The sequence below is a fragment of the Eupeodes corollae genome, chromosome 3, assembly GCF_945859685.1.
Source record: "Eupeodes corollae chromosome 3, idEupCoro1.1, whole genome shotgun sequence".
Taxonomy (NCBI): Eukaryota; Metazoa; Arthropoda; class Insecta; order Diptera; family Syrphidae; genus Eupeodes; species Eupeodes corollae.
In genome coordinates, this window is record NC_079149.1 from 20945379 (window position 1) to 20971952 (window position 26574).

At 35.3% G+C, this 26574-nt stretch overlaps 2 protein-coding genes across 15 annotated transcripts in view; both read left to right on the forward strand.

The window, feature by feature from the left end:
• The window catches only part of LOC129952848 (sorbin and SH3 domain-containing protein 1), a 360372-nt gene that overhangs the window by 158430 nt on the left and 175368 nt on the right, over positions 1–26574 (forward strand). For 8 of the 14 annotated variants that reach the window (XM_056065708.1, XM_056065713.1, XM_056065714.1 and 5 more), the window contains exon 1: positions 1634–9971. The exons of 2 other annotated variants lie outside the window; for them this stretch is intronic. In XM_056065708.1, the coding sequence (XP_055921683.1) occupies positions 1895–9971 (8077 nt within the window). In that variant the 5' untranslated portion in view covers positions 1634–1894. Of the gene's footprint in view, positions 1–1633; positions 9972–26574 lie in introns of those variants that run through there. 4 more of the 14 variants (XM_056065716.1, XM_056065715.1, XM_056065711.1 and 1 more) reach the window with 3 other exon arrangements.
• On the forward strand, positions 698–1874 carry LOC129950370 (uncharacterized protein DDB_G0280205-like). The gene is made up of 3 exons (XM_056062313.1): positions 698–710; positions 789–1729; positions 1803–1874. Exons 1-3 carry the CDS (start codon positions 698–700, stop codon positions 1872–1874), a joined length of 1026 nt encoding a protein of 341 aa, XP_055918288.1.

The window sequence follows — 26574 nt, forward strand, 5'->3', positions numbered from 1 at the left end:
TTTTTATCTTACGCAAAAAAAATACACAAAACAAAAAGATGTTTAGATACAAAATTTACGCAAAACGCCGGTTGATGATGTGCATCTAATTTATTTGTTTTTGTATCTTATTTGTTCTCGTTTCGTTTAGTTTGATTAGATGAAATTCAAAAAAATAATTTTCATTCTCAATTAGAAAATACACCAAACAGAAAATCGAAAGATATTTGAAATAAAAAGAAAAGTATCTTTTGGATACAGAAGTGTGCCCGCTGTTCGTTGCTATTCGGTGATGGTGTATTTGTGTAGATTTATTTATAAATTTGTACCTAAATTAAAGAAGAAGAATAGCTAATGCTTTTTTCTGTTTGTTTCTTCTTAAATAATAATTTATAGTTATTTTCGATTTTTCGGATAAAAAAGAAAAGATACAAAATAATTACGAAATCTGTTCGCTCTTCGCTCGTTCTCGTGGTTTACTCGCTCTCTGTGAATTTTATGCTTGTGATTTTTTGGTGGGCATTTATTTTTTCGTTTAAATCCGGTCTAGTCTCTCAGTTCGGTCCAACACGTTATCGAGTTGAAAAAAGCTTATATATATTTATTCACGAAAAAATCCCCCATTCGAACGAACGAGAAAAAGATTCTTTTGTTTTATATAAATCGTCGGTTAAACTCACGGTTTTCGGTTTGAAAAAAGTTCCAAATTATATTAAAAATGCCTAATTATCGTAAAAAGAATAATAATAATAATAATAATCGTAATAAAAATAAAAATAAAAATAAAAGTACGTCATCGGTAAAACAAGAAACTAAAGTTGTCGAATCAACAACTATCGTGAAAACAACAACAACATTGCAAGGCATTGAGCCAAATTTACCGGCTGATGTTAAGAACTCATGCACCACCACCAGCACCACAAACGCCTCCGCGAAAAAAAGTGTTGTTTTCGAAGAGAAAAATGTCGTCGTAATTGTCAATGCTGATGAAGCAGACTCTTCTAATAGCTCACCGTTGAGCAATGAGGAAATCGACCAAAGTGCATTAAATGTTGACATAGATACGCTTAGTTGTAGTGAAGATAGAATACAAAAACAATCTAATTATTCATCCTCTTCTTTTTATTCATCTTCATCTTCTTGTTCTTCTTCTTCATCTAATTCTAATTCGAATTCTAAAAAATCTACAGAAATCGAAGATCGGCAATTGAATAGAGCTGTTTTCAATATTGGAGACAGTACGCTCGCGGATTCAGTGATAAGAGAAACATTCGTCAACGACAAAGCTAGTTCGGGTAAAAATAGCTTAAAAACGGGGTCAGCTAATACAAAGGATGCAGAAGTGTCGGCTGCCGAAAATCCATCGGCGGCTTCGGCATCGTCGGCAACTGCAACTGCAACAGAATCAGAAACACCAACGACACAATCGATAGAAACTACGAGAATCAATGAATCGGTATCGGAAAAATTACGCGACATATCGGAACAAAGGTCAAAAAGTACAGACAGTGCAACGGAAGTGATCGAGTCAATCAGCAGCCGTCAATCAAGTCATTTTTCATCAAAAGAAGACTATTCATCAAAAGTGATCATTCAAAAGGACATTGATCGAAATGGTTCGACAAGATCGGTGCTGAGTCATTCAAATCCTCCCAATAAAAAATCTCAAGTAATCACACATCATGAAGAACAATCTTCATCATCTACTAGTCATAGAGCAACAAAAAATGGAGTTGATTTGTCAAAAAAGGTAATTTCTAAAGAATTTTCAAAGAAAAAAGCTAAAAGAACGAATACTTCTTTTCTTCAGACCTCAACTAAAGCAGCAGAAAGCTCAACAACACAAACTTTATCATTTTCGAATGTCCGAGGACAACCGTCTTCGAGCCAGATAATCTACGAACCGAGAAAAGTGATGCTCGACAATTTTGCAAGCATTTCGGGGCCATCAAGAGCCATAATTCATCAGATTTCTAGAGAAGATGATTTTGGAAATGTCAGGAATGAGAATTCGAAGGTGATCGTTCATCAAATTTCCAGGGAAGAAAATCAAAGGAGTTATTCGTCAAATGAATCAGTGATAACGAAACATACTCAACCACAAACTACTGACTATAAATTGATCGTTCACCAAATTTCACCAACAAGTGATCGTGCACAGGGAAGCCCACGATCACCATCAGAAAGTACTGATGAACAAGGAAAAATTATCAACCACTCTGTTCTTCAAGAGAATTTTGCTGAAAAAAGGCTTAATATTGATCAAAAAGATCGTTTCACACAAAATGTCTCTAAAAAGGACACTAAGGAAACTCAATCGGAACCTTCAGATAAAACCAAGAAAGTGATCTTGATACCAATTCACCAGGAGAATTCAACACAAACATCACCATTGCCATCGTTAAGTGAGGACAATCCTTTGCATTCAAATCTTCTCGAGATAATCAAAGATGAAAACCATCATTCAGAAACAAAGTCTTCTTCGAAACAGTCTGAAATATCTCGACAAACATCATCGTCACCGTTGTCAAGATCACCAGTGATTTGTTTTGAGAACTTGTCGAAATCGTTTGAGTTAAATAACAATAAGCCCGATAATCCGGCAGAATCAAATTTAACTAATTCTGCTCAACCAACTGCAGAACAGTCTCCAAAAGTAATGGAACATCCTATTCGTCAAGTGGAATCACCACAAAAGAGTCCCAAGAGGTCGGATAATCTTGAACCTCTTAAAATACCAGCTTTTCCTATCAATCGTCCATCAAAAGTGATTCTTCATCCGATCATTAATGAAACTTCCGGAAAACCAGTCTTTCCATATTCTGAAAAGTCGATGAATACTATCGACACTTCCTCGAAGAATATAGCTAATGAAATTCTTAAGGAAGTTTCATCAGAATTATTGAAATCTTACTTCGTTTTGGAAAAAACTAAAGAAGAACTTATGGAAAAAGTACAATCCGAACCCATAAGGACTTCGTTCCCAGTTTCGATGAAAAATCAAGCATCATTCAGGCCAGGTTTCTTCGACACAAATAAGTTTGAAAAGCAAACAAATCCTTTAGATAGTGAATCAAAGGTTATTGTACATCCAATTTCGACGAATGTTGAATCAGCATCAAAATCAAAATTAGAAACAGAAACAAAATTGAAGACACAAAATTCAAGTAAGCACGAAGAAAAAGTTATTGTTCATCAAATTTCACGAGATGAATCAAGCACAACTCACGAATCAAAGTCATCACATGATTCAGCAAATTTCACCCACAATTCCCATATAAACTCTTTACCATCAAGTTTCCCGATTTCAATCGAGAAAGAAACACACGCTACTCAATATACTCCAAGACCTCAAGAGTTCCATTCAAGGACTGCTGATCTTCAGTCTATGAGAGATTCCGCGAAATTTCATCAAACAAGTTCGAAAATGTCTTCGACTTTTAATGAAACGGAAACCAAAAAAGAAATAATTCACGAGGTTTTAAAAGCAACGGATATTGCAAACCACAAAAATACCAACAATTCAAGCTTTCCAAGTGCTTCAGCACCCTCGGAATCAAAGGAACCGAGGGAAGAAGATAAACCTAAGGTCATTCTTCATCCAATTTCAAAAGAAGATCCAACATTAAATCGATCGCCATCATTTCCTTTGATCAAAGAACAAACTGAAGCATCTTCTTCAAAGAAGAATTCAACAACTCTCAAAGATTCTTCTTTCCCTGTGTCGTCTTTAAAGATACATCACCCAGATCAATACAACTCGAAGTCTACAGTTCTCGAGCAGAAATCAATCAATATTGAAAGATTGCGCAATGAGTCAAAACTCATTCAATCGAATGCTTCACCATTTGCGCAGAAATTGATGGAAGAAAAAGCTGATCAGAAAAAGCCTCAACCATCACAAACTTGTTCCCAAGAACCTTCTTACACTCCATTCCCAGTGTCAGTGGTAAAACCGAAGCAATCATCCTTCACCAGTCAATCGACTGGATTTCCCATTTCTGTTGAAAAGGAAACACATGCAACCCAATATAAGGCAAGACCTCAAGATTCTCAACAAAAATCAATTGATCTTCAGTCCTTGAGAAATTCAGCAGAATTACGTCAATCTAGTTCTACAATGACATCGACATATGGTCTCACGGAAATTGAAAATATGAAAGAAATCATTCACGAAATTTCGAAAGAATCCCCGACAGGTGATCTTCCTTCTTCTCAGAACTCAAAACCTGAAGATCATAATCAAAAAACTCACGAAAATCGATTAACAAACAAAGATCAACCAAAAGAAATCGTTCATCAAATTGTGAGGGAGCATTTTGCGAGTGATCTTCAGCAAACTCAGTCTCAGCAGACTGCTTCCAAAAAAGTAACCAACAAAACTTCTGAGGAGTCCCAAACAGTACCAAAAGAAATCGTGCATCAAATAGCTCGAGAAGATTCTTCAAGTAATATTCCATCACAAACCTTTGATCATCAGACGTCTCAAGACGAATCGATTTCATCTTCAGAAGGAAGTGTCCTCACAGTAATTCATAACGAATCTCCACGATCAATATCACCTCCAGCAGCTGAGGAAACAAAACCAAAGGAATCTTCAGAAGAAAAATCTTCCAAACGCTCTTTCTTCCTTCCTCCAATTGAGCTACCAAACAAAACTCAATCTGAAGCTGTTGAAGTGAAGCAAGACCTTCAAATTATATCCCCTGATTTTGTGAAAGTTCTCAACCATCCAATTGTTCGTCAAATAGAGAAACCCCTCGGATATCGTGTCGAGTCACCACAACCTGAGAAAATTCCAATGCTCATGAAGAAGAGCAAGAGCTTTGATGACGATGATGTGGTTATACAAGAAATGAGTGACACTAGCTCCGCCGGTGATACTGACAACCCTCCAGTCATTTCCGAAGCTGAATCTGAAACAGACACAATTGAAGCAGTCGATGATCTTCCCGATCTACCTTCATGTTCTTCGCTGGTGAGTATCCAGACTCTTCCAATGGATAGTGAGAGCAGTGACAACTTGTCAACTAAATCTGCTCAGGAGTATAAGACCCGTAGACAGCAGAACCGTGCAGCTCTGGAATCACACTTCCTCCCGCAGTTCCTCGCTCCAAACTTCCTCGACAGCATCAAAGAAGAGAACAGCGACCTAAGTGATTCTGATCGACGAAGTTCCTGCTCCGATCGCGTCGAAATACCAGTCCATCAAGGTGATCTTGAAGATGACGTATTTCTCGATCCACCGAAGAAAGCCAATGCAGTCTATCCCAAGAGCAATTTGGATTTCTCAAGAAAACACAAACACGTTCTAAACGTCCGTCCTCCAAAAACCGGCGTCATCCGTGAAGAAGCCTCCCCACCCTCAGTAGTCGAGGCGAAGATCATCGAACAAGGTTCGATCGAAGAAAGTTGTTCTACCTGGTCAACCGATCTCACCCCCGAATCTGAGGCAGCCGAAGTAGTCTACATCAATTCGGCATCCAGCAGTGTATCTGATTTGCTCGAACTCGACTATTCTCAAGGCCAACCCGATGATTCCATCGATCGCGAAGACGACGTCGTCCGCATCCAAACACCAACCATCGATCTAGATAGTGTTAACGAAATGTTTGCAACCTGTCAACAAGTTGAAAATAATGATCGCAAAATATTTATTCCACCATCCGAAAAACCACCTCCGCCACCACCTGTTAACGGTGAAAACCAACAGGAAAATAATATAAACCAACAAAATTTATCGTCATCCAATAATAAAAATGATCTGCCAAATACAACAAAACTTAAATTAGACAACGACGAGAAGCAGAAGTGCAAAACTGACGATGAACTAATTTTCAAAAATACAGAAACTAAAGCAGGAGATCGAAATGCTCTCAAAAGTTCTGATGATGTCTCTGCCGCTGGCACTTTGGCGAGTGCTGATGAAAATTCCATTGCGAACAATTTAAATAGTTGTGACAGCGCGATCGACCAGATCGTTACGAGCAATACATCGCCATCGGTATCCGCTAACGCCAACGCTACCGCCGCCGCCAACGTCGTCGTCGGTTCGAATAAAAATATGGAAAACATACGTGAAATAGTAAATGCTTCAGCGTCGTCGTCAGCTTCGTCAAAAAGTGAGTTAGACACGAATACGATCACTGATCGGACTGATCATGGATTTTTTAAAACAAATTTCATGATCGGTCAGCCATGTTCAGATCATACACTTAAATGTGACACTAAATCATCCTCATTATTGTCTTCGTCATCTTCGTCTCCGTCTGCGTCAGCGTCTGTGTCTTCGTGTTCGTCTTCCTCTACCACCACCACCAACACAACCACCACTACAACAACAAAAATCATAACGTTGCATGATCTAAGTCAAGCCCTTGACAATACTAAACACTTGATTAATCCTCTTGTTAGTCCCAGTTCTTCAGCCCTTGATCGTCAAGAATCCCTCGATAGCCATGGCTCTGATCAGTCGCACAGCACCAATCAGAGCCAATGCACGGCCATCAATCAAGGATCATTACCTCATTGTGATTGGAATGAAATAGATACAACAACGGATACTACTTATGTTTCAGAATCCGACACTGCCGCTGGACTTGCTTCATCCGAGGCATCATCACCCCTAACTACCAAAGGAGCACACACTTCGGGCGACGAAACGGAGTCTCCACCGATCCGCAAGCTTCGATCACTCTGCACGGAGGCTTTAGCTTCCATGCCATATGGTGAGGAGGTTCTTCAGGAACTAGCAACGGTTGCACAGAACATTCGAGACATGCCCTATCCGCTACCAGATCTCCCACAGATCCAGGACATCCAGCTGTCCATGGGTGCAAAACCAGAGAAGACATCAGTGATCACCCTCTCCCAGGTACCACCTAGGCCTGGTGCTTCACAGATGGGACATAAATTCAAATCACCACCTCCACCACCGGTTCCTGAGCCACCGTCAAAGTACGACGCATGGTTAGGTGTTCCCACCGAGAGCGACCCAAGTGTCCTGGTGTGCCTGTCTCCCTCGCAGAGAAACGCCGTAAAAAGTGACTCCACGGCGGACAGTCTCCTAGACATGCACAAGAAGTTCGTCGAACGTCGCGGCTATCACGAGTACACAACTAAACAGGTAAACGCTATCAATCAAGCCAACACCGCTGAGGCACCCAAACTGAACAAAGTCGATTCCCCGCCGCCACCACCGCTGCCGCCACGACCACAAACTCAATTATCAAATCCCAACGGAAATGCTGACAGAAATGATGATAATGATGATGAAGAAGACCAGAATAACCATCGATTGTTGGCAATTATCCGAGACACTCATCAAACCCAACAACAACAACAGCAACATCAACAAAAATCATCCATGACATCGACGAGTGAAAATATTTCAAGGAGAACAGAGAGCGGAATTCATAAAACCGTTAACACAAGTACAGCCCACAATGGAGCAAGTTCTTCTCGTCTAGAAACAGAAGCAGATTTCTCGAAAACACCTTGTTCAGTTAACAACCAATCTCAGGAACGCAAGTTTATAAGTGAAAATAGCAAATCTCACGGCAGCACAGAAATGCATCAACAAAGTGAATCGGAACATTCGATGAAAGTCGGTGGTGAAACGGTTATGGGAATGAAATTCCCCACAAGTGAATATTTCGATAGTATTTTCGCTGGAAAAGATAAACGTTTTTCAAATATCGAAATGGGTTCGAGGCCGGAATTCTGTTCGCAACTGCTTGCAACCCAACCCAAACGGTACTCCAATATCGAAACGTCATCGTTTGAATCGAAGAAGTGCGTGGAAAACGGTAAAGTTCTGTACGACGTGAGTGATTCGAAACGGGAGAAAATCAGTGAGGGTGATGAGCCTGATTCCGCGTCCGTGGGACCTGCATTCTTTCCAGAAACATCCAGAGCCAAAACAACAAACGGCCTGGAGTATAGCTTTCCCGCTTCGGCAACCGCAAATCGATCCGGCACTGACGACTATCCAAGAGAACACCACGGTGGCGACAGTGAAAATATTATGTCAGCATTTAAATTAAACACAACACAAACGACAGCGCCACCAGCAGCAGCACCACCAAGTCGCGTAGAGTCCTCACCGCCAGCACCGCCAGTGCCCCCACTGCCCCCAACCTTAACCGCAGATACAACTGCAACTAGTTCGACGATGACAACAAAGTCCACTTCAACATCAGAGAGTCATATAAATAGAACGTTCAATGCTAAGACGAGCAAAAAAACTTTCGATGATTTTGGGCAGCGTGCCAAAGAGGCAGCATCCACCAACAACACCACAAACACCAGCACCGGCGGAGGCAGAAATGAGTCGTCATCCACAGCAGATAAAAAGCCATCAGATGCTTTTCAACATGAGAAACTTTTCAAGGAATTCGACGAGCTCTCGAATTTGCTTAAAGATGAATTGGAATCGGGTAAGCGTAGGCCTCCGGCGACCTTGAATGGCAATGACATACCCTCGAGTGTGATTGATTACAATCGTGTGGCAAGGGAATCCAAAATACAAAGCAGCCATGTGTCATCGACCACGAGCACTGAAACAACTCGCCGCGAACAAATGAAGAAGCTAGCCGATGAAATTGATCGTACGTCGAAGCAAAAGTTAGCACAACGGCGGGAAATGAGAATTCCTATCGTTATTGAAAAGTCCACAGATATAGGTCCTCAATCTGCTCCGGTATACTCTCAGGAACCAAGGTCATATGAAATACCGGTTCGAGTCGAAGGCGGACGTGGTAGCCGCCCCAATCTCCAGCATCAACGAAGCTATGAGATTCCAGTTCGTGTGGAAGAGTCTTCAAGCAACAGTCGTCAAAGAACCTACTCCGAACATCAAACCCAGGCCAGAACACACGAAATTCCTATCCAAGTAGAGGAGCCACGTCCGGATCGATTCCGACGTGCCGAGAGTATGTTCAACATCTCCGACTCTACCACCAGCCGTCACCACCTTCATCATGATGATTGGATGAAGTATGTCGGTGACATTGGGTCCTCCGAGAATATCTGCAAGCCCTTCCAGCGTGAGGTCGAAATTTGCTATCTTGGACGACGTCCCAACATCCGTGCGCCACGTATGTCAGCCTCGACAAGTGACCTTTCAAGCATCCAAACCTTTGATACCCACGGAGCTTATGACGTTCGAAGAACAGCTCAGACCCCTCGGCCACAGCAGCCTCCTCGTCGGTCTTTGATTGACACAACCCCCATTACTTCATGTGTCAGTGCCCGACGATCTCCAGCTCCCGAAAGGCGATCCTCTTTACCAAGGGAGATCCATGACAGACAATTGCAATACATCACCAGCAAGGAGCAGCAACTTAAGTATGAGTTCGAGCGACTCGAAAACGAGCGCCGTCACCTGATCGACGAAATGAACCGAGTCCAGCTGAATCAGAGAATCAGCCGGGAAGCCTACCGCCAGCGACAGCTTCCCCCGCTGACAGAAGACGAAAGTTTCCGTCAGCAGATGGCCGAAGAGTGGTTGAACAAAGTTGCCGAGCGCGAAGAACGACGCCTGCAGAAAATCATAAAAATCTCGAAAATCAATCAAGAGGCTGGAGTCCCCGTAGCTCCTCCCCGCAGACACTCCGCTGCCGATGATATCGGCGATGAGTTCCTTCGTCGTGTCAAAGAACGTCGTTCGAAGCTCCACATGCCTTCCGACAGTGATTGGGAGAGTGGCGCCGAATCGCAACCTTTGCCCCGCACCGATGGTAGTCGCAGTGAGAACGAAGAACCACCCGTAACAGTCTTTGAAGGCCATTCTACGGCCAATATCAAACAACTTCCGAAGCATTTACGTGAATTCGCCAAATTAACAAGTCAAATGAAAGAAGAACATCGCCAAGAAATGACAGAAAACACCTCCACCAGCGCCTCCAAGATGACATCTCAAAAGACAACTGTCAAAATGACAAGCAACAACAACAGTACCCATGAGTCTCATCAGTCAATGCAAAAAGATGGTGAGTCAAAAAATGATGATGATCGTGATCATTCTTCATTCACTTACTCTTCTTCTTCTTCCTCCACTTCTTCAAATTCAAATAATATTATTAAAAATATCGATAACGATAACGATAACAATGCTTTATCATTGGGTAATAGTAGTAGTAGTAGTAAGCGTTTTGTTGGTGTAATGGCTGTAGTTGGTTTGTCCCTTGGTTGGACGGTTTTAAGATCTTTCATTAACAAATAAAAATATTAAGAGCTTTATTTTAAAATCTATATTTACAAAATCATTCACAACAATCATGTATCTATTCCAAAAATTCAACAACAGTCACTCACAAAATTCAACGGACACACATTTTTATTTTAATCCATAAATTATTATTGTTTTTTTTTCGTTTAAATGCTAATTTTAAATTTAAATTTATTTTGTGTAAAATAACATAAATGTGTCTTTTTTTATTTTCTGAGTGATTGCAAAGAATTTTTAATAAAATATTGTAAACTATGTCCTCGCTTTTTATCTATCTGTCAAAAAAGTCAATGTTTTAACACCAAAGTGATTTTGTCATGTTTGTTTTTGAAATTAATTAAAATGCTTGTTTTTGTAGAATTTGATTATAGGTTTACACAGTTTCGAGATGCATCACCATCATCTTTATTTTCGAGCTTTTATGATGACTTTAATAAGTTTGCCAACGATAATTTCTGGCAATTTTAATAAAAAATTTAACCAAAATAAAATTAACAATTTATTCAAATTGAAATAAAATATTATACTATTATTATATGAATGTAAAAAAAGCGTTTGAAGCGCCATCTCTTATGTGATGTTTGTTTTTAAGTCGAACGACGTTAAAAAATATAAATATTTAACGATTATATATTATTTAATAATAATTATTATTATTGTCATGAAATGTTTTATGTATAACACAAACAAAACAGTGCTGTCAAATTTGAATGAAAAATATTATGTTATATATTTGTAATAAAAATTGTTTTGTTTTTGCAACAAAAAAACTGAAGTTTTGAGTGGTTTTATTTTGTTTTAATTAATTTAACAACAATAATCATCTATGGATCATAAAACATGCTGGGTTTTTGCTTTTATCCTTAAATAAATACAATACATAATTATACAATTGCTTTAATATTGCTTTGGAATGAGAAACAAAATAAAAAAAAACACAACCCTGCTGTTTGGCTGATATAATTTTATTTAACAAATAATATTTTACTGCCCTTAAGTGTATTAAAACAAGAGAGAGAGGATAATTTTAGGATAAAAGGAGCAAATTTGTAAGTTTTTGGGTGGATAAGTTTATCAAAATCAGTAAAGTTCATAACTTCATCTATTTCAAAACATAAAATTTTAACATCAGTTGCAACACATTTAAGGCTAAGTTAACACTTAGAAATGACGCTGAAATAATAATATTCTTACGTAAATAATACTTTTAGTTTTATTATACTTAGTGAACTATTCGTTGAAAAAATATGTCTTCTCGTAAGTCAATTCATATTTGGAAATTAAATCAGTTTTTCAGAAGTTGTTTTTAGTAAAACTATTTTGTTAACTGACCGAATTATTTTATGTTTTTAACTTCCCATAGGAAGTTATTGTAATGGGTCCGATTTGTCAAATTGAAAATTTTGACATTTCTCGACGTTTCAAGGTCCCTAGAGTCGAAATAAAAGATTTTTAGAAAGATGTCTGTGCGTGCGTGTGTACGTACGTTTGTACGTCCGTACGTCCGTACGTTCGCGACGTTTTTTTCGTCGTCCATAGCTCAAGAACCAGAAGAGATATCGACTTCAAATAAATTTTGTTATACAGATAATAAGACAGAAAGATGCAGAAAGGGCTCTCAAGAAAATTGCGTGGGTGGTTTTTTTACCATAGCAGTTTGAAAAAAAGGTGAAAATTTTGGTTAACCCTAAATATCTTACGAACCAAAAACGCTAGAGACTTGAATTAAATTGTATATAATATATTGTAACGTGACACAAAACAGGTATATTTTTTGAAAAAAATCAATATAACGGTTTTTTTTATAAATCAATAAAAGTGAAAAAAAAAATTTGTCACCTCCAAAATTTTACGACCGAAATATGATTTCATCTCTAAAACAATTTTGTGCAACGAAGAATAATGTTTTTGATATCTGATAAAAATTTGAGAAAAATCTAATTGACAGTTTTTTTTACAAAAAATTAAAAACCGAAAAAAAAAATTAACAAAAGTTCGTAAAAAATGATTTTCGACTCAAATATCTCTTAAAAACTTTGAGATAATAGATTCTAACTAATTATTTCTTATAAGATAATTGTTTTTAACTTAAGGATACATTTTGAGAAAAATCTAATTGACAGTTTTTTTTACAAAAAATAAAAACCTAAAAAAAAATGTATAAAAGTTGGTAAAAATTGATTTTCGACTCAAATATCTTTTCAAAACTTTGAGATATTGGCTTTAATTTAATTTTATCTTTCAAAACATCTTGTTGTCAACATTCAGTTAAAGTTTGAAAAAAATCGATTTGACTGTTTTTGTACAAAAAATTAAAAACCGAAAAAAAAATTAACAAAAGTTCGTAAAAAATGATTTTCGACTCAAATATCTCTTAAAAACTTTGAGATAATAGGTTCTAACTAATTTTTTCCTATAAGAAATATTGTTTTTAACATTAAGATACATTTTGAGAAAAATCGAATCAACAGTTTTTTTACAAAAAATAAAACTCTAAAAAAAACAATACTAAAACTTGGTAAAAATTTACTTTCGCCTCAAATAGCTTTTCAAAAATTTAAAATATTGTCTTCAAACTTATTTTATTTCAGAGAAAATATTGTTTTCAATATTCAGTAATTTTTATATAAAAATCCAACAGTCCGTTTTTTCATAAAAAATAAAATCTACAAAAAAAAGTGCACAAATTTGGTAAAATACATATAGACAAACTTTTAAGCAAGACAAATCGACAGACGGGATGGGAAGTTATCAGTGTGGGTCGCATCCCAGCCTCTTTTTTCTTTGTTTATTTTCATAAGATTATCTTCATTTGAACACTGTCATCTTAAGTTTTACTATTTTTTTGTATAGTTCTGACGTTTGACGTTAAAGGACAACTTATAAAGTTACTTGCAGTACTTACACGAAAAATTACTTGAAATACTGTAATCTTTACATTTTCTAAATACTGATTGACTCCAATACGAAATAATAATAACTTGTGAAAAATGTGACTCTTTTAAGCTTGTTTTGACGGCAACGCTGGTTTTGAATGAAATAGTGCTGTTCGATTTACTGATGATTTAATAGTTCTTCTGAGGCAATACAAAATGGTGAATTTTCTTAAACGTCAAATTAAGTGTTATTTCTTTCCAATGCAATCTGTGCAACAATAAGAACTGTCAAATACGTTTGACGTTAATGCATATTTGCGAGCATAATTGAACATAATCATTGGTGAAAAATCAAAATGACATGAGTTTTTTTGTATTTTCTTAACATTTTGTAATTTATTGATTTCCATCTTCATCATCATTGGCTTGACAACTGACACCTGCCATAAAATTTAGCACAAAGGACTTTCCGCGCTGGTTCCATTTCACTCCTACGAGCTAGGTGTCCAGCCAATCGATGTTAACCCAGTCTAATTTTTGTCACCTTCGGGTTAGATTTTATTTTTGATTGAAGCGTCTCCGGATAATCCGTCCGAATTTTTCTAAGCACTCATCCATAGCCCTATTTTATAAAATTGACAGGTGAAATTTCTACTAATTTGTCACACTTGTCTGACAAATCTCTATCTAAATTAATAAATAGTGACAGGTGAAAAGTTTGTCATTACAATTCTGTCATTGTCATATGATGACATATTTGTCATGACAATTTTGTCACTGCCATACTTTCCTAAAATTACTGACAAATGTGTCGTGACAATTTTATTGTATAGTCTTAAAATGTGTTATGTTCCAAACATTCTAAAATATGTGGAAAAATACTTGACAATTCCTTATAAAACGAAAATATGATAATAACCCGACTATTGTATTTTCTTAGAATTCTACAAATTTGTCAAATTTTGTATGAAACAGATTTTGACAACTAAAATAAATAATTTGGTTGGCGCAACAGTCCGTTGAAAACTAGGGCCTAGTGACGTACAACTCTAAACCAATCCTGTTTGCGAGTAATGTTGTCAGAAATGCAGGAAACCTACAGTTTTAAGCCGAATCTGAACGGCTAATTTGAGAAAGCCTTTTTCATGACAAGAACTATTCTTAGAGGATTTGTCAACTGTTCGCAAGAGGCAATACCCGTACAAAAAATATTTAGATGGCATAGGCAAAGATCGAGCCCAAGACCTCTCGCATGATAGTCCGACGCACTAACCAACATGCCACGGGTACTAAAGACTTGTAATGAATATTTTGATTTTGACAACTGTCCAGTTGTAAATTAAGAAATTGTCACTTGCCGCTGTTGTTAATGTAAATAATATACGCCCCAGGTATTAGATCCATATGTGAGTACTAGCAGAACTATCGTCCTGTTTAGAAACTTATAGAAATGATGGTAAGGCTTTTGGATTTAAAATGCGTTGACTGTCTTAAATAGGGTCTGTTGGCTTTGACGAAATGTCGACGTATTTCCTCTTTTAAGTTGTTATCGGCCGCTACTATTGACCCAAATATTTGAAGGATTGTAGTACTTCAAATTCATGTTCCACTTTCTTGATTGTTTGACCAATTGTTTAATTTATTGATTTTAACAACAATTATTTTTGTCTGCAAGAAATTTAAGCATTTTTTGTGACTTTATGAATATCTAATGAAATGTAATTAATTTTGACATATGTAACCTTGCTTTTCTAGTGACTATATGTAAATTGTACATACACGTATATTATTATCAATTATTAAGAAAGCTTTAAAGGCTTTTGAAAACAATGTTCTTACCTCATTTCCAGCGTCCACCTGTTCAAGTTGAGATGCAAAATTGAAATTTCACACACTGTTTATTTTTGGTCGATTAAATAGAAATGTTAAAACAAATTTTGAAAAGGTGCTTGTTATCCGGAAAATTCACGTTGCGTTCTTAGCAAAAATAAACATTTAAATTTAAAATAGTGTGAACCGAAATAACTATTTTTACGTGAATACATATCTAAATGGCAATTTTGTACGAAGGAAATACTTCTATATTTTAGACAATTCAAAGTTGGGCTGAAAAATGACACATAAGAAACTTTTATCTTGTTTTGACAACTTAACAATTTATTGACTATTAAAACCAAAAAGTACTCCAAATTTTCGAACATAAGATGGATCTTTTCGGAATTGAAAGATGTTTTAGGGTTTTTCTAAGATTTCAGTTTTCACATTTATAGAAGTTTATTTATTTCTGACTTTTTCGACAGATTGAGAGTATGGAAATTATGAGAGAAATTATTCTATGTCCAAATAGAATTTCCTAAATTTATTTTATTTTTGGATAAGATAAAATAAATTTCGAAAACGTCTTTCCTAAATTTTTCACTACGTACAAAGATTAAAAAGACATCATAATTTTTTGTCAGCGCCAATCAAGAAGTTGAATATAGCTCAATGAAGATGATATCGGTTGAGAATATTGACAGAATTGACAGAATTTCTAAATTCAAAAGTAGTTACGAAATTTATATTTGTAAGATTTTTCTCATGCATATTTAGTACAATAAGCACCGCTCATGTCATGTGTTACTTGAGAATTTTATTTTTTAAAAGTTCGGATTGTAAAGCTTTAAAAAAACACAATAAAATGACATTTTCGAGAGAAATCCAACACCATTTCGACTAGAAGTTATTTATACTTTCAACATCAATAATTTGTTCATTCAAACGCAGCTTTTGGCAGAAATGGGTTAAATAAAAAGTTTTGCTGGATTTTTAAAAACTTGATTTTTGTATTTAGTTTTTTAAGAATATCAAGAAATAACGTCTTAAACAACACAAATTAGTTTGTAAAATTATTTTATGATAGATATTTTAAAGAAGAAATTTGTCCAAATAAATGTAAGGTTCCTGAAATCACAAGGGTTCTTCTCATTAATAAACTTTTGGAGATACCACTACAAAAGAATGCCTCAAGAAGCTATTTTGCAGTAATAAAGAATTAAACATAGATATGATAGCTTATTTATAAGATTTTTGATAGACTATAGACTAAGTCTAGGTTTTCCCTTGCCTTCACGAGAATATGATATCAGAACAACTTAAACTCAAAACCTTATTGACATATACGAACTTCGTCAATAAGCAAGTTTTCCCAGATAATTTTCTACTTACTTAATTAGGTCCTCAGACCGGTTAAGTCCGTTGGGAACCCCTTAAGAGGCATAGGGCCCCTACTACGCTTACGCACTATTGTGTACGTCTTACAGAGATGTGATTCAGCTCCCTCCAACTCTTGCCTAGTGACGTTAATTCCATCACGACTATCCTGCGCCATGTGCTTTTCGGTCGTCCAGCTCTTCTTTCTTCTTGTGTGATTGGATTTCAATGCATTGCTTGGCCTGTGTATGTCCAATCCATTTGACACTTAATCCTTCATACTATAGAGTCTATAGGTTCCTGACCTGTGCTTCTATGAAGGACCTAATTTAATATACGGTTTGGCCAGAAAATCCTTAGTGTGTTACGAAGACATCTATTCACGAAGGTTTGCAGCTTTTTGTAATGGCTGAATTAACCTTCCAAGCGCTGCACCCATAAAGAAGCATAGATTCGACATTTGTGCGAAAGAGTTGTAGCTTTGTTCTTAAGCTGATAGAGCTTTTCCTCTATATTTTCAACAACATACCGAACACCATTTTTGCTTTGCCGATGCAACAGATGACTTCTTGTTCGGTTCTGCTTTCGAAGGAGATGATACTTCCAAGGTGTTATTTGAGAAGATGGTCGGGTTCCGAAGCTGATCATTTTTGGTTTGCCGGAATTAATTTTCAGCCGCAAAACTTCTGCTTCTCTCTCCACATTCATTGTCATTTGATAAGGATCCATTATGCTATGAGAGAGTAAGCAAACATCGTCAGCGTAATTCAAGTGCTTTAAATAGAATGTCAAAGTCCATTGTATTCCTCCGCTACATAACAAAGCTGAGCGCAGTACATCGCTTGTCACTAACAAAAACAATATTGGCGACACAATACAGCCCTGTTTGACTCCTCTACGGATTTCAAAATCATCTGGCAACCTAACATATCGTGCAGAACGTGACACTTGGTTCCATCATATGTTGCTTTAATAATAGCAATGAGTTTTTCTAGGATGCCTCCCATCCGTAAAGCTAACCAGATATACTTCCTGTTAACGCTATCAAAGGCATTCTCGAAGAAGTGATCGATATTCAACGAACTGTTTACTAATGATCCGCAGGGTGTCGATATAATCAATATGGGAGGATATGCGCGGACTCCTGCTTGTTCGGCATCGAGTGTGGCGTTAAGGTGTTCTCTGATGCGTTTCAGTATGACTTTTGCTACTATTTTGGCCACGGCAGTTAGAACGCAAATTCCCCTCCAGTTTTTGGCACTTTGACGATAATTCCCCTTTTCCACTCATCGTGGAAGCTTTCGGTGGTCAAGGCTTCTTTTATGAGCGGGTGAAGCAGTTCGCTTGATGATGTTACCGCTGCTTGTAAAAGCTCTGCGGGAATTCCATTAAGTCTTACCTCATTCTTGTCCTAAAGTGCTTTAATTGCGGCAACGATCTCATCTTTACTGTTAGGTGCGGTGCGGATTCGGGGATTAGTTTGTTCAGGCGCTTCAGAAGGCATCGCCTGCACATTGTTTGCAAACACTCGGTTTAAAACTGAGGATAAGTGTTCTTTCCAACTTCTGACTTGCTCATCCACCGAACTTATCACAGTACCGTCTCCGTTATTTCGTAAACGGTCCTGCTGTTGCCCCTGTTTGCAGCATTTACTTCTTCTTGAGCCAATACGTTGATGTAGTTACGATTGTCACGGTGCACACTGCGGTGAACCTCTCTCTTTTTCATGTGGGTCGAGGACTCCAACGCATTTTTTCTTCCCCTTGTGCAGCAGTAATTTGAGCCCTTACCTGTTTGCGTTCATTTATCCTTGCCCAAGATTCTTCTTCTTTTAAAAGCCAAGTGTTGTTGCTTCCTCTTTTCCGACCGACTATTCTGTCAGCATCTGATATAAAAACATTTTTCAAAACATTCCAATGGTGTTCGATTTCGTCATGTATTGTGGTGCTGATTGTTCCCATTTGTAATAATAATTTAATTTTAATTTTTTGATAAGGTTAATTTTGGAGTTTTAAAAAAATAGTAAGAAAATATTTATTTTCCAGATAGCAGCCGTCGGCGGCTCCATTTTGAATTATTTTTTCAAATTAAAAATAAAAGCAGTTTTAAGAACGCCACCAAAAAACAGCTTTGTCGGAAGTTTCCGTGGACATTGAAAATCCAAAGACAAATGTTGCATCTTCTGACAATAGGTTTTATTAACGGTTTTAAATTAGATTTCCAAACTAAAATCCACCATTGAAATAATTTTCATCACCTTCATCAAAGAGGGAATCCAAACAGTTGACAGAATAATGAATGTCAAAATAATTTTCCAACACACTTGATACTGATTTCATATCCTTTAAATGATGTTCATATAAAATCATAATCATTGAACCAAATGATTATGTCAACATCAAAATCCTCTCATATTGTCAATGGTTTGATAAATAATAACAATAATAAAATTGTTATACTGTTTCTTCTCATAATGTTTAATATAATGTGGATATAAGTGAATTAAGCTACCCAAACGCAATCATTGTGCAATTAATTAGTTCAATTAAATATTCAACATACTCGTACCTCCATATTGAATGCATCATTATGAGCTTATATGAATCCTTGCAAAAGGACAAATATGTGTGACACCTACAATATGCACATCAGCTCTGTACTAAATGCCACTTTAATTTGGATTAATAATTTAATACTATATCGTGTGCCGCTATTCGGTTCATTAAGTTACAATTATATTGGCACACTTCATTAGGGTTGAATTAAAATGGAAAAAAAATAAAAATTAATCTGAATAGCAACTTAATTTTTATTAAAACAAACGATCCGTTACTTTCAATCACTCGTGTCAATATTTTTCCATTCCATAGGGAAGGATTTATGCCTGAAGCTGTAGAACAATCAAATGCATTCAATTAAAACCTGAGAGATGGCGCTGCAAAACAAATATGATGTCACTTTTATGTTGAATTTTCACAGTCGTTGATGAATTTGCAGGTGTGGCAGAAGAAGGCTCACGAAAACAACGCAGTAGAAATAGTTCGTTAATATTTTATTTGAAAACACACTGTTTCCAACTTTTTTTTTGGAAAATTCGTCAGTTATTAAAAACTTCCAATCAAAAACAGAACAACTTTTTAACAAACATTCCTCCAAAAATCCATCTCACCATGAAACTTCTAAGCTCAACGTCAACCATTCACCACATCTCCCATTAAACCTTACATCAATCCTTGACGCTTACATTTATCTCTATGCAGCTGTGCAGACTAGAACCAAAAATACAATTTGTCCTTCTTGTCATCGCAAAGACTCCTCCAACAAAAAACAACGAAAACAAAAAAAAATCACCTCAACCGACAACGCCATCTGTTTCATTGAAACCCAAGTCACGATTCAAAACCATGATGAAAGGTGCCTATAATTTATATGCAGGTCATGTATCGAACACCAGGCTCTCGAACTTGCTCACGTAAATTCAAATCTACGAGTTCGAGGCGAGTATGTTGTAGGCAGGTACATACATACATACATATACTTTTTTATGATGGAAGTGGAAGTGAATCAGAAACAGAATGTGAGCGGGGTGTAATAAGCGTGAGCTTGGTGGCTTGGTTTGCTTTTGACACAGACAGGCACAAGCGGTAGAAAATTAAAGGCCCCCACTCACTCTTATTCCTTTAGGTTTTAATTTTCTAACGTTTGGAACGTCCACACGAGTGTCGGCTTTTTTTCGTTTTTTCATTTTTATGGCTAAACCGTCATAAAACGTATAATTTCGAATACGGAGGTGATTAGGAAGCTACTTTAGACAAAATTGGAGATGTAAACAATTTTAATCAACATCATTTTTGGGTTTTCGTCTCGAAACGATTGTATGAAAAAATAAGTAATTTAATATTGATGCATTAAAATTGAACATTAACATTTCTTTTGGGAAATATTTTGTACCTCAATATAAATGAACCTTAAATGTTTCATTAAATTCGAGATATAAAATTAAAAAAAAAAATTCTTGCAAATTTTAAATTAAAACCATCGTAAAAATGTTTCGTTCAGGGGAATTTCAATACCATACATTTTTAAATGTCTATTTTTTTAGTAGAAAAGTTGGAAGTTAAACAGCAACAGTTAATCAATAAGTGAATGGATGAATTGAAAGAAAATTCCAAAACAAATATGTGATTTGCATTGTGAAATTAAATGGAGCGCCACTTTTATAGAAATAGTTAACTGTGTTGACTTTAAAATTAATGGACAAACATTCAGTTGGCAAACATGTAGAATATTAAATTTGTATTTGACAGGAAGAGTTGTTAGATTGATTGGAATAAGTTAATCATCAACATCAGAGTGTACAAGAAATATTAAATGATACCATTGGCAAATTTCTTTAAAACACAGAATCTTTTAATTTGCTTATTGTGAAAAGATAATAACATATAATCATATGGAATTGTCTAATAAGAGGTTCCATTTTGTATTGACGGCTATTTTGAAGGTGTCACTATATAAACTGTCATCTTTTGACATCTACGCCATTGTTAAAAATGAAACGTTATGCACTTCAAAAAATCCTTTAAATTGACTACAAAAATGATGAACATTTGTATTCTGCAGTTTTGGAAGAGAAGTTTCTTGACCGTGTTAGTTATGTTGGCTCATTAAAATTTATTATTATATATATTATATTATATATTGAAAATATATAGAGTATACAAAAAATTTAATTATTATAGCTAAAAGTATAGATCTTTGGCTGAAAACCGTCTGACATAGTTAAAATTTTGATTTTGTTTAACAAATAATAGATTTGTAATTTGTTTTACTTAAAAATCTTCGTTTACAATGCAGTTGCGATATTTAATTGTTTGAACGGTTAAATTATAAAGCACTTTCAAGCCACGAGATATATTTATGATTTGAAGGGTTTCTCTTAAATCCAATGACTGCATTCCAAAATAATGAACTCGTAGTTCTTTTAAAACGGGACAGACAGCTACAAAATGAAACACAACTTCTTTCATTACGGTTACATAAATTACATAAAATAGATAACTCAGGACGGTGTGATATGAAATTAAGATTTAATCTACTCTTAATCAGAAGATTATGCTTATTAATTCCGTCGAATGTTCTTCTAAAAAATCAAATCTTTCATTTAAATAGTGATTTAATTTGCTGTAGAATAATCTGTATTGCGAATTCTGAGCTACATCCATGAAGTTTTGGTACATTATTTTTCCCGTTCTTTTCAGCAATTCTTCTAGTTTTGCTTTTTAAGTGTAACCACCAAAATAACTCCACATTCCTAAGCCAGTTTTTTGCATTCTTGAAAAAGCTTGCTTAGCATCTTGAAGATGTTTTTTCGTTTAAGAGTTTAATGAAATCATCGTGTTATTTCTCGAAAAGGTGATCACAATTATTTAGCGACGATATGTTGTGATTTATGGCTTTTAGACAATTTGTGTACTGCCCTAGACAAAAAGGTATATGTCCATTTCAAAATCTTTAAAATGGGATCTGTAAAGTCTACAGCTGCAAATGTTAGAATCGGCTCTGGAAAATTACATGAAAAAGACATGGTGCGGCAATTGTGACCGTAATGGTCTTTTTCCATTTTTAATTTGCATACCTTTATCTTTAAAATTAAATAAGCAATAATTGATTTCTTTTAGATATAAAATTCAAAAATGGAATTTGGGAAATGTTTTCGGTCAAGAAAGCTACTAAAAAGAATTATTGCAAGAAAGCGGTGATATTAGATCGAATCACGGATGAGACTTTTTTGAATTTTGAAGTATATACATTTTGTTGATTCTTACTTCAATCTTGGGAATCAATGCAAGTCTCGGAGAAAGTGCAAATAAAAATAGATATTTGGTTTAAAATTTGGCATGATCTTATTTTTAATAATAAAGAACTAGTTCAAAACCTATTGTACGAATTAGAACCATTTAAGTTCAACAGCCATAACCAATTTAACAATGGGATACATTTTCCAACGTTTCTTCATTTTACTTTTTATGTTAAGCTTCAAAAAAATGAATGAATGAAAACAAAGTTTTATTGAAAAATATTTCAAAAACTAAGAAAATGTTATACCCATATTTCATCAAGTTTTTAAGCATTCGAATTCTGATTAAGATCTCAGTTTTAAAACACAGAACAGCAATTTTTGGTATTTCTTTCAATGACCTTATTTCTAGAAAAACTTAGAAGTTGGATTAATTTTAAGGCTTAAGAATTTGATAACATTCTGATAATTTTATGATTTCAGTCAACAATGTAAAAGAAACGAAATAGAAGTCAAATGATTTTGCATTTTTAGACTGTTTTTCATGTATTGGGAAGTAAACCGAAAAGTTACTAGAACTCGAAAGAGGGTTTAAAACAAATTTTGTATGTTCCTACATATACATACTTAGGTGTGATGAAATACTCGAGTTTTACATAATTTCTTACACTAGGTTCCAATTTTCAAAGACGTAAATTACAGAATCAAATTTCAAAATGTTAATTTTTCTTATGTTGTGGTCGAAATAAGTACCACATAAGTGATACATCAAGAAATCAGAAAAAACATCCCTTGATTACAAAAATGTGTCTCCAAGAGGTTATGGTTGCAACCTTCTACTTGCAAGGCGCGTTTTAATGATTTTCTGAAGACTTGGAGAAACTGACCATAGAAATAGGATAGTAAAGACGTTGAAAGTGATGACATCCCATAAGATCGTTTAAGATGCACATTCTAATAAGCAAAGTGTTGTGATATTTTAAAAAGTTTATGTTGAAAAACGCATTTAAAAACCTTTTGAAATGCGGCTGGCAAGCAGAAGGCTGCTATCAAAATGTCTTAGACACACATTTATGTAATCAGGGGAAGTTTTATAATATTTTGGTATATCATTCTAATAGCTATACTTTATAGAAAAATAGTTATCGAGATTCTACGATCACAAAAATTACATTTGAAAAAGCTTAAAATGCGTATGGAAGCATTTTTGAAAAACACGGGATTTTTTCTGATTTTTGATAAACATACATTTAAGGAATTATGGTTATCACTCAAATCCTTAAATTTTCTGCCGGCTCTTAGATATAATAGTACATTGAAACCCAAATTCTGTTTAATCCAATATCACCCTATAAATGCTGTTGCTCTACGTCAGAAATAGGCAACTGAGTCTAATAGGAGTTTGAGGAGTCAGAGTTTTTACAAACAAATGGATATTCTTTAACATATTAGAAACATGGTGCGACTAAGCCCCACAGAATACATTGAGATCAATTTGTTCAAACTAGGAATTAAATTACTTCTTATAGGTGTTGGAAATGTTATAAACAATTCACATAATACTGAGGGTTTTTTATAAGGTCTTTTATAATAAGCACACACTCAAGGGGATATTACTACCCTTATTATGCAGAGACACAGTGTGAGCACTAGGAAGAGAAGAGAGGGTTTAAAAGGTGATGGCGGTGCACTATGGTTTTAAATTCCTGAATATTGCAATGACTTGGAAAGACATAGTGTTGTAAGGCATTCCAAATTCGCGTAGTAGGCTAAAGAACGAATCTCTGTATTTGACAGTACGGTCGAAGTTGGGCTCGATCATTCCTAGAAGCGTGAGTATTACGATTGAACTGTTTAAGGGGAGGAATGCAACTGGCTATTTCACTAGAGCATGAGCCGTTAAAATAACGGTACAAAAGGGTCAGACAAGAGACTTATGAGCTTATGATGATATTATCATGTATCAATTTAAATGCTCTACGTTCAATACTACCTAAGAGTCTTAAGTAAGCTGCAGGAGCACCACCCCAGAGATGGGAGTTATACTCAAGTTTGGACGTATATAAGTCTTGTTGATAACATCCAGATCAGAGGAAAGAAAAACTTCTTGCATTCCCTTAGAAAACCCAAACACGAATATCGAGGTGTTCAATCTCATTGATGCAAGTGCCATCCATGGATAATGGCAATGGGGGTATCTCTCGCTTTAACGATACAAGAAAGCATTAAGTTTTCTAAGCATTAAATTCCACGCGGTTTTTTAATCTCCATTGAACAATGCTGTTTAGTTCAGAATTTAATGAGATTATCATATTTTGTCGTTGCAGTTCCACATCCGAGGAAGAGGGATGTGAGTATGAAAACTAATATGAAAAGCTAAGAGTACTATTGTCAGCGAAACAATGTATTGGATTAGAAGTTGCAGACAGAAGATCATTAAAAAAAATGATATACCAGCATTTATTTTATGGTTTTCAGACTTGAATCTATCTAGTTGAAACCACATGTCATGCAAGTCAAATTCCGCACAATACTGTGACTCTTTCTGGATGCATTGGTAGCTCTTGCAATGCTTCTGACTGATATTCACTCCAAAATTGACAATTCTTCTTACGTACCATTACGCACTCATTGAGGTAAAAACGGGCTTCATCTCTAAACACAATTTTTCAGTAAAAAAGTAGATCTTCGGCCACCTTTCCAAGAGTTCATTCAACAAAAATTATAAGTTGCAGTAGGTCGTTCGGCTTCAATGCTTGCAACAGTTGTATTTTAAAAGCATCACACCTAAATCCTTCGGCAAAATTTTCCACGTTGTTAAGTAACAGAGGCCAATGGCTGCGAATGGCGACGAATCGATAATATTGATGGTCATCATTAACACTGGCCGATATATACTTAAGTTCGCACTTTGGTGCGAAATTTAGTCAAATAGCCCGAATAGCTGCTTCAGTAGTTCCATTAAACTGATCATAAAATGGAAGAAGCGCGCGATGAACTTTCTTAACAAAGCACTCATTTTGATAATAAAATTACATAATTTGCTAGCGTTTTCCGTTTGTATGACAGTTCATCATTAAATTATAGACCAAACTGAAGATGTTTGACAGTAAAACAAAACACCAAACGTCCGTCAGGTGTTTAACCCCGTGCTTCCAAAACGATAATAGCTTAAATATCATCCTTTTAAAATATTTAAGAGATTTAATATGAAATGAAAAATATTTTTTTTAATAAATTGCAGGTCTTTCGGTCACACTTATCTTTTGCAAAAATATGCTTTTAATTTTTTGACTGAATATTCCTCTTGAAAAATTTTAAAATATTACGAAATAAATATTTTAATTGCCTTCATTTTTCTATTTTTGATTTCAAAATTATTTTTTTAAATTTTATTTGTTTAATTTTCATCGTAAAACAAAAAAATTACTATGTCTAAAAAATGTATCACATTTTCAAAAATAAATCCTAAGTTTAAAAAAATTGTTTTTTGTCTCTTTGTAAAAATCTAGAACAAAAAAAACTTAAGGTCAACATTTTTTTTCAATTTCCTATTTCGATGTTTATGATTTCATTCAAATTAATTACATAAGTAAAAAACAACGATTGAAATAAAAATAATTGTTCATATCATAACCATAAGAGCCGTCAGTTGCTGAGGCTCACATTATGTCCATTTGATTCGGTTGAATTAACACAACATCCATTCACAATTCTAAATTGCATAGGTACCTACATTTGTATAAAATAAACAACAGAAAATTGCACGCCAATTTTAAGTCACGACCTTCGCTATAATCAACATCAATCTCTCACATATCTAGGCGATTAAAAGGCTATTAAAATAATTCTGTTCGTGTTTGTTTTTATTCCGTTCTTTCTTTTTATTTAGTGATTTTTACTTTGCTTTTTGTTACGTACTTTTTTGACGATCGCAATTTTGTGTCAGAGATGTGAATTCACTACAAAAATTTCAACAGTACTATTAGATTAATTTACTTAAAGCTTTCTGGTACCAATCTAAACAATAAGCAACTATTGTCTGACGAATAAATAAAGATACCAACATAACTGACTTTTAAAAAATTAGCTTAAATTTGTTTTCTTAAAGCAAGAATTTGGGCAGAAGTGGCGTAACCCAATTATGCACTAATTGAGAAAATCGCGACTTATTTTGGTCCTAGAAAAGTTCTGTGCAGAAACGATCATTCAGCATTTTTGCATTGATTTATGAGCAAATTTAAGTAATATCACTCCTGCGTTGGAGGAAAATTTATTTTTGACCATTTTGAATTAAAACCTCAAAGTTGATAAAATGAGAGTTAAGCCTTCACTCAATGCCGCACTTCAAAATGTGTCTTAAAGTCTGTCTGCAAAAATTAGATATAAACTTTGAAAAATTCCGAAAAAGTTGATTTTTGAATCAGACCAAAAAATTTGTGTCAGGGGCTGAAGTAACTCGTTTTATTAAATTATTCTAACCTATAGATTTTTTAGAA

Coding starts and splice junctions, on each gene's coding strand:
- LOC129950370 (XM_056062313.1), top strand. Junction 1,730..1,802: donor GAGTTGATTTGTCAAAAAAG/GTAATTTCTAAA, acceptor CCTCAACTAAAG/CAGCAGAAAGCTCAACAACA.